This window comes from Sinocyclocheilus grahami, unplaced genomic scaffold, assembly GCF_001515645.1.
Source record: "Sinocyclocheilus grahami isolate Dianchi unplaced genomic scaffold, SAMN03320097.WGS_v1.1 scaffold618.1, whole genome shotgun sequence".
Taxonomy (NCBI): Eukaryota; Metazoa; Chordata; class Actinopteri; order Cypriniformes; family Cyprinidae; genus Sinocyclocheilus; species Sinocyclocheilus grahami.
In genome coordinates, this window is record NW_015505797.1 from 517076 (window position 1) to 526138 (window position 9063).

General features: G+C 36.9%; 1 protein-coding gene across 1 annotated transcript in view; it reads left to right on the forward strand.

The window, feature by feature from the left end:
• Positions 1–9063, forward strand: part of LOC107557754 (voltage-gated potassium channel subunit beta-2-like) — a 31211-nt gene that overhangs the window by 20126 nt on the left and 2022 nt on the right. Inside the window, exons 3-14 of the mRNA XM_016241279.1 lie at positions 1500–1543; positions 2219–2256; positions 2619–2698; positions 4163–4207; positions 4405–4449; positions 5422–5465; positions 5541–5627; positions 5711–5796; positions 7410–7530; positions 8098–8192; positions 8351–8471; positions 8716–8804. Coding sequence (XP_016096765.1) covers positions 1500–1543; positions 2219–2256; positions 2619–2698; positions 4163–4207; positions 4405–4449; positions 5422–5465; positions 5541–5627; positions 5711–5796; positions 7410–7530; positions 8098–8192; positions 8351–8471; positions 8716–8804 — 895 coding nt within the window. The remainder of the gene's footprint in view (positions 1–1499; positions 1544–2218; positions 2257–2618; positions 2699–4162; positions 4208–4404; positions 4450–5421; positions 5466–5540; positions 5628–5710; positions 5797–7409; positions 7531–8097; positions 8193–8350; positions 8472–8715; positions 8805–9063) is intronic.

Sequence of the window (9063 nt, forward strand, 5' to 3'; positions counted from 1 at the left end):
GTGTGTGTGTGTGTGAGTGTGTGTGTGTGTGTGTGTGGGTGTGTTTGTGTGTGTGTGTGTGTGTGTGTGTGTGTGTGTGTGTGCGTGCGTGCATGTAATCATGCAGCATCGACTGTGAATATTCAGCACCATGATCTTCATGTTTTCTTCCCTGCGGCTTCTCATCATATACATGCATATAGATGTGTGTGTGTAATTCAGCGCTCTAATGCAGCACTGTGGAAAAAGGGAAAGGTTGGAGAAAGATAAAAATGAAGGATGACAGTGAAAGTGAAATATTTGTGTCCACGAGAAAGAGCTTTGCAGCTTTCTCTACCTCTCTTACCCAGTCCTCTCATGTGATGAATAGATGTGCCTTTTTTTCTCAGCTTTTTTAGATCAAATTAATGATTCATGCTACTAATTTAACAATTCCTCACAGTCTTGGCTGGTAATATGTCTATATCAATATAATGAATAGTCCATTCCACACACACACACACGGACACACACACTGGATGCAAACAAACGCACAGTTGCAACCAATCTATAAATAGACTGGCCGGGCAAACAAAAATAGATGCAGAGAAGAGAAAGCGTGGTTCAGCCGCCTGGATCTAAATGCGCTGACAGTCTGTCTCTTTCTATCTCTCTGTTTCTATCGGACACGTAAGCGAGCAGCGGTTGAAATGAAAAACAGGCGGATCTTCAACTGGTGTTCTCACGAACAGCATGCATCTGTAATTAAAACACCAAGGGTGCTACACTAGCGTTCAACACTTTTATCTATTATTAGCCATTTTACAATGGTTTTGTTTTTTTTGCTGTATTTGTAGATTATTGTTGCTGCTGCTGCAAGCAAGTACAGGAACTTGCTACTGCCAATACATGAGCCGATATGGTGCTGAGAGTATTTAAGACATAGCGCTGTTGCAAAATAGCACATAAAAGAGAAACTATAATGTACAGTATGTGGAAAATAATGTGTTTTTTGAACTTTAAACCGCATAAACACATTTCATTACACCAAATACACCAAATAATGTTCTTTTTAGCAGCATCATATGACCCCTTTAAGGATTTAAGTGCTGCGGCACAAATAGCATATAAAATAATCCGCAGCAGATCTATACAGGTGGAGCTGGGGGAGGTGGAGGGTTTCAGAGGAACTCTCAAGCGAATGCTAATCAGCCATTTAAATGTAACGCAGCAAGCTCATTGGCTGCAAATGCAACGTGAACCAGTCAGCTTGTGACAAGTCGTTTAGTGCTAAGAATATCATCAGTTACGTTAAGGACCATCTAGAGTTTCATGACAGAACTTAGTATTTATGTAAGCAATATGAAGAATATGCAGAATTACTGATTTAATTTTTCTGTTCGATGCAAATGAATACAGTTACAGTTAAAGCATGCTGACAATATAGCACATCATTAAGCAAATCTTAATTTGATAAAACTACATCAAAAGCAGAGTTTAAATGACTAAATTTTCTCTCTTTCTTTCATTTTCTCTCTCAGAAACCTCGGAAAGTCGGGTCTACGTGTTTCTTGCCTGGGTCTTGGTGAGTAACCAGTGATTTTCAGTCATCTCTGTTTAAGACTGAAACTGTTCAAGGTTTAATCTGAAGTCAGTCATTTATTTAAAGCTGAAGTGTCTATTTTTTCCATGTTTAAATACTTTCTTTATCCCAGCTTATGCACTGACGACTATTAATAAGTCACAGCATTGCATTCTAACCAATGGCAGACAAACCTGTTGAAATCGATTATTATTTGACCAATTCTTGTAACACTTTATAATTTCATTCAAATTCATTTATTAATATTACTGCAGTTAACTACATTAGTTAGCATGAACTAACAATGAACAACACTTCAACAGCATTTATTAACTTAGCTCATGCTTATTTCTACATTTACTAAGACGTTTTTAAAATCAAAAAGTATGTTAGCATTAGTTAATGCACTCTCAACTAAGTAACATTAAGATAAAAAATATATTGCTCATACTTAGTTTGTGTTGGACATTGTCGAGATGTTTTCTGAAAATTTAAAAGAGACAAGTTGATGATTCATTGGGTATTTTTTCATAGTTACGTTTTAATTCCTGTGTAACAACTGAAATAAGTTGTGATGTTTCTTATCTTTGGCACATTTTTTTTCTCTTGCATTTTATGCATCCCAGCCCTCTCCAATCTGTGTTTTACGCCTTATCTTCACTCTCTTTCTGTCCACAGGTACCTGGGTGACATTTGGATCTCAGATCTCTGATGAGGTGAATCGTAATGTTCAGGATAAATGTTGCTTAATTTCACTCCAGTGTTTTATGTATGTTATTGACACACTTAAGGGAAGAGTTAACAAACAAACAAACAAATAAATAAATAAGCTGTCATCATTTACTCACCCTCGTGTCGTTCCAAGCCTGTATGACTTTGTGAAACATAAAAGATAATTTTGAAAAATGCATTTTTTTGCATGTAATGGAAGTCAATAAGCGAACATAAATAGCTACTGCATGCTAGTCTGCATGAGTTTAAATCATTGTTCTGTGGTAACTGAAACGCTTTGCACCAAGATCGTGTCTTTAAATGGCCAGATCTCTGTCATCTTCTGCGTGTGGATGTTTTTCTGTAGATGGCAGAGAGTGTGATGACGATAGCGTATGAGAATGGAGTCAATCTGTTCGACACAGCGGAAGTGTACGCTTCAGGCAGGTAAGATTCCCACCGATGCAGTGGATATAAAAGTGATTATACTGTATCCGACAGACATAGATCTGGGTTTTTTTCTGAATGTATTTTGTGAGAAAGAAGCGCACTTAATTGTGTTGAGCATGCTGTATCGTGAGATTTTGAGTGAAAACCTCCTTCCATCAGCAAGGGCATTGAAGATGAAATGTGGCTGGGTCTTTCAGCATGACAATGATCCCAAACACACTGCCCGGGCAACGAAGGAGTGGCTTCGTAAGAAGCATTTCAAGGTCCTGGAGTGGCCTAGCCAGTCTCCAGATCTCAACCCCATAGAAAATCTTTGGAGGGAGTTGAAAATCCGTGTTGCCCAGCGACATCCCCAAAACATTACTGCTCTATATGAGATCTGCATGGAGGAATGGGCCAAAATACCAGCAACAGTGTGTGACAACCTTGTGAAGACTTACAGAAAACGTTTGACCTCTGTCATTGCCACCAAAGGGTATATAACAAAGTATTGAGATTAAATTTTGTTATTGACCCAATACTTATTTTCCACCATAATTTGCAAATAAATTCTTTAAAAATCCTACAATGTGATTTTCTGGATTTTTTTTTCTCATTTTGTCTCTCATAGTTGAGGTATACCTATGATGAAAATTACAGGCCTCTCTCATCTTTTTAAGTGGGAGAACTTGCACAATTGGTGGCTGACTAAATACTTTTTTGCCCCACTGTATGTATATAATAATAGTCATGAAATAAAAGGCCACTTAAATGTACTGAAGAGAGACGCTTTCATGACTATGTTTTTTTAACACATTTAAGTAGACTTTTAAAAAGTGTGCTTTGTGATAGTCAAATTAAAAACGGACATTTTTAACATTTCAGCATTGCTTTAATAATCTTTTGTCGAGATATACACTTATTTTGATGTGTTGACTAGCATACTAAAGCACATGTAAAATACTGGATTGTAACAATAGTGAGTTATTCAGTATTGCAATTAAAAAGTTGCAACTTCATAAACACGCATGTGCAAATACAAATATATTTAAAAGCATGGCATAGGGTTAATGCATGACATGACATGGCACTGTGTATTTTGTAACACATTATAATAATTTATCAATTGATTTAAAAAACAGTTTGGAAATAGACAGTGCTAGTAGCCAGGTCACTTTAAATGCACTGCGTAGGGATAGTAAGAAAACAATGACATTAAGTGGCATTTATGATTTACACAAGTCAAACAGGATAAAATGCATGCATGCAATTTCTGAAAATGTAATAGAATATATGTTTTATAATATAAAAAAATATATAATATGACCACTGTAATATCTCGTTGCATTTTTGGTTCTCAGGTAAAGGTATCTTCTGGAAAACTAGACTGAGATCGAGACCTTTTTTTTTTTTTTTTGCAGTGTAATAGAAATAATCATAAAATATATTTTCAGATTTTGTATCCTTTTTTTTTCTCCGCAGGGCTGAAATCACTCTAGGGAACATCATCAAGAAGAAAGGCTGGAGGTGACCTGCTTTTATTCTCACGTCTCTCATTTTTGACTAATTCTGTGGCAAAATGTTTTTTTACATTTTATCAAGTATTTCTCCTGTGCTCTGGTTATGGTCAATCTTGGATTAATTTAGGAATAAAATTATAAGACAGTATTAGGCTTGTCCTCACGATATAATAACCACCATTTGTCCCTAAAAATCTGTTTCAGACGGTCCAGTTATGTAGTAACGACTAAGATCTACTGGGGAGGACAGTGAGTATCTGTTGAGTTTCATCATGCAGTTTATTCAGCCCGACACAAAGGATTCAGAATAGTGTCAAAATGAACATACGTAGCTATTTATGAATCATAATCATTTAGTAAAGTCTCAAAATATACACACATCTGAGGTGATGCAAATGCAGTATGTGGCAGTTTGTGAATCAACCATCAATAAATGCAAAAGAAAAAAAAGTGACTTTGTGAAGGTAAAAAATTGTGCAGATTTTTATGCAAAAGTTAGTTCCAGTCCTCTAACCAAACTGTTTTCCAAGAGTGTTGATATTTGTCAATGCAGCACTGGAACGCTTATGCATTTGCAGATACTCTGCTTAGCTGTATTTATGCCAGTCCCCACAATCTAATGCGGCAGAGCTGAGGGAAATGAACTGAATGACTGGCCATAATCATAATGAGATTCATTTTTGTGATTTGCACAAACAAGGAATTTATTTTGGTGACAGAATAAGCTTCCAGTGCATTGAAACAACAACAGTAATGAATGATTAAACAAACAAATGTCTATGTACTAGTGAGCTATATACAGTATACTATGGAAGCAGTTGTCTGCCACTAAATAAAAAAAGGTAATTGTGACTTTTTATCTCACAATTCTGACTTTTTTCTCAGAATTGCAAGATATAAACTTGCAATTCTGACTTTTTTTCTCTCTCGTAATTGCAGTTTTATATCTCACAATTCTGACTTTTTTTCCAGAATTGCAAGAAAAAAGTCGCTATTCCCTTTTTTTTTTTTTTTTTTTAATTGCGGAAATGGGCTTTCGTGATATACAAATGAAATGCACATATTGCATTTAAAATCAATAATATTAAATCTCGACTGCTTGTTCCAGCATGCAGATTCTCAGTACTACTTAAATGGATTGCATTTTGTGGATAGATTCGTCTTGAGAGGTTTTCTGACTCCGTAGTTCTCCTCTCTGACATTTGCGTTCATAATCCTCAGGGCAGAGACAGAGAGAGGCCTGTCCAGAAAACACATCATAGAAGGTAAAGTGCTGTTTATGACTATCACGATGATGATAATAATAAAGCGGACGGACAGTGATGGTGATGTGTCTACAGGTCTCAGAGGTTCCCTGTCTAGACTACAGCTGGATTACGTGGATATTGTCTTCGCCAACCGAAACGATGTGAACAGCCCTATGGAAGGTCTGTCATTTCTCTGACATCTTTCATGCGTCATTTATGCCATATCGCTTCTCTCGAGCGCTGTTGTGTGTTTGTCTTTGCAGAGGTAGTACGAGCGATGACATTTGTTATAAACCAGGGAATGGCCATGTACTGGGGCACGTCACGCTGGAGTGCCATGGAGATCATGGTACGGTCTTATCTTCTCTCAATATAGCAAAATTCATACCATAAAGCATTCCTATGTCACAGCAGCTGCTTCTCATAATATGATGCATGTAAGTCAAGCCACAAGTTTTACAAACTGCACAACTATAGCAATTTAAAGTAGTTAAGACATAGTCAAGCAACTGCTTTGAGAAAGTAGCTTGTTACACTACAAGCTACTAAATGTACTATCCAGCAATATCGTGTTAGATTTTTATTTGTGACCCTGGAGCACAAAACCAGTCATAAGGTTAAATTTTTCAAAATTTAGATTTCTACATCAACTGAAACACATATAAGTTGGTAATCCATTGATGTATGGTTTGTTAGGATAGGACAATATTTGGCTGAGATACAACTATTTGAAAATCTGGAATCTGAGGGTGCAAAAAAATCTAAATATTGAGAAAATCATCTTTAAAGTTGTTCAAATGAAGTTCTTAGCAATGCATATTACTAATCAAACATTAAGTTTTGATATATTTACGGTAGGAAATTTACAAAATATCTTCATGGAACATGATCTTTACTTAATATCCTAATGATTTTTGGCATAAAAGAGAAATGTATAATTGTGACCCATACAATGTATAGTTGGCTATTGCTACAAATATCCCCCAGCGACTTAACACTGCTTTTGTGCTCCAGGGACACATTTCTATTTACTTGTAATTCTGACTTTTGCACAAAAAAAAAATGTTTTAAGTTTACATCTCGCAATTCAGTTTTTTTTCCTGCCATGGAATAAAAAAAGGTTTTTGCAACTTTTAATCTCACATTTCTGCCCTTTTCAAATGAAGTTCTTAGCAATGCATATTACTAATCAAACATTAAGTTTTGATATATTTACGGTAGGAAATTTACAAAATATCTTCATGGAACATGATCTTTACTTAATATCCTAATGATTTTTGGCATAAAAGAGAAATGTATAATTGTGACCCATACAATGTATAGTTGGCTATTGCTACAAATATCCCCCAGCGACTTAACACTGCTTTTGTGCTGCAGGCTCACATTTCTATTTACTTGTAATTCTGACTTTTGCACAAAAAAAAAATGTTTTAAGTTTACATCTCGCAATTCAGTTTTTTTTCCTGCCATGGAATAAAAAAAGGTTTTTGCAACTTTTTATCTCACATTTCTGCCCTTTTTTTACTCACAATTGCGAGTTGATATCTATGAGTTGATATTTAAACTTTTCCTTGTCAGAATTGCAAGTTTGAAAATGTATATCTTGCAATTCTAAAAAAAAAAAAAAAATCATTCTGAATTGTGAGATATAAACTCAGAATTGCGAGAAAAAAAGTTGCCTTTTTTTCCTTATTAGATAATTTAATTATTATTATTTGTATTCTGTGGCGGAAACTGTGGTGTAGATTATTGCATCCGCTTTTCCTATCCTATCTGTTAAGTATCTGTTACTGGAAAAGTTCCACTGTTATTATGAATATATATGAACTACTGTCTACAATCTCAATAAATTGATTGTGTCGCTTCTATTAGTCGCTCCCCAGAACTGCTGTTTACGTTGGTTTTTCTCGGCCATTGAAAGGACGGTTTAACCCCTTGTTGTCTGTGTGTTTGTGAGTTTAGGAGGCGTACTCTGTAGCGAGGCAGTTTAATTTAATCCCACCGGTATGTGAACAGGCCGAGTATCACTATTTCCAGAGGGATAAAGTGGAAGTGCAGCTGCCAGAGCTCTACCACAAGATCGGTCAGTCGACAAGAGTTACCTTACAATGAAATTCAGTCAGGAATTACCTTGGGAAGAAACAAGCACACTTTAGCATACTTTCAAATTTCATACTTTAAAGTGTGAACTGAAATGTAATGTTTTTGGAGACTTAATTGCATGTCAATTAAATGAAAACATACCTTTAGATTAAATATGCATATATATTAAATGGAATTAGCTGTGTTTATAAATCAAATTATAATCAAGTACTTAAGTGTAGATCTTTAAAGCACCACAAAATATTTACTAAAACATAATTTAACATACTTTTAAATTGAAGTCTGGTGAAACATACAATATAATGCATTATTTCTTATGTTTTTAAATGTTTCATACTACAAAGCTATAATTTGCCAATGCAGAATATAGCGGCTGGATATATTTACCGTATCTGACCTTGATCCTTTTAAATGTGCAACTTTACAGTTTATATACATTCTAAAAATAATGACTTGATTTCGTGATTTTAATTATTTGATTAGAAGTTTGATTAGGACAGATGTCCAGTCTAACTCTATGTCTTGTGACTGTCCCACGCTGCGCCAGGTGTTGGAGCCATGACCTGGTCTCCTCTGGCATGCGGGCTGATCACTGGCAAATACAGTGATGGTGTTCCAGACTGTTCAAGAGCAGCAATTAAAGTGAGTCATCTACAGCAGGAGATCGTCTCTCCTCCCTGGGAATCTCTGTTCAGTTTCTCAGTGCTGTTTGAAGTCTAATTCTAATTCAGTGACAGTCCTGTACTTGCTAAAGCCACGTGAGCGATGATAAATGTTCAGTGTGTGACTGTGTGTATTAGGGCTATCAGTGGCTAAAGGAGCGAGTGTTCAGTGAAGAAGGACGCAGACAGCTGGCAAAAATCAAAGAGCTCCATCTGGTGGCTGACAGGCTGGGCTGTACGGCTGCTCAGCTCGCCATTGGTGAGTGTCTCTGTACTATTGGCGCACTTATACTGTATGTGCTCCCCAACTCCTGGAAGTTATGTAAAGCCAGCCAGTCAGATTAGAGAAGGCCAGACCCAGAAAGTGCTTGTGATTGTGTGTGATCTGCATCAGAAGGACAGTGAACGGTCTGTGCTTTCAAATGCTTTGATGTTCTGCACTGATGTTCTTTATAAAAACCAGTGCTTGTGTACGATAACGTTTTGTGAAATCTCTCACGCAGCGTGGTGTTTGCGTAGTGAAGGGGTCAGTTCTGTACTTCTTGGTGTCTCCAATACAGACCAGCTTCTTGAGAACCTCGGAGCCCTGCGGGTAACACACACACACGCACGCACGCACGCACACACACACACACACACACACACACACACACACACACACAGAGACACACACACACAGACACAGACACACACACACACACACACACACACACACACACGCACACACACACACACACACACAGACACAGAGAGACACACACGGACACAGACACACAGACACAGACACAAGACACACACGGACACGGACAGAGACACAGACACAGACACAGACACAGACACAGACACAGACA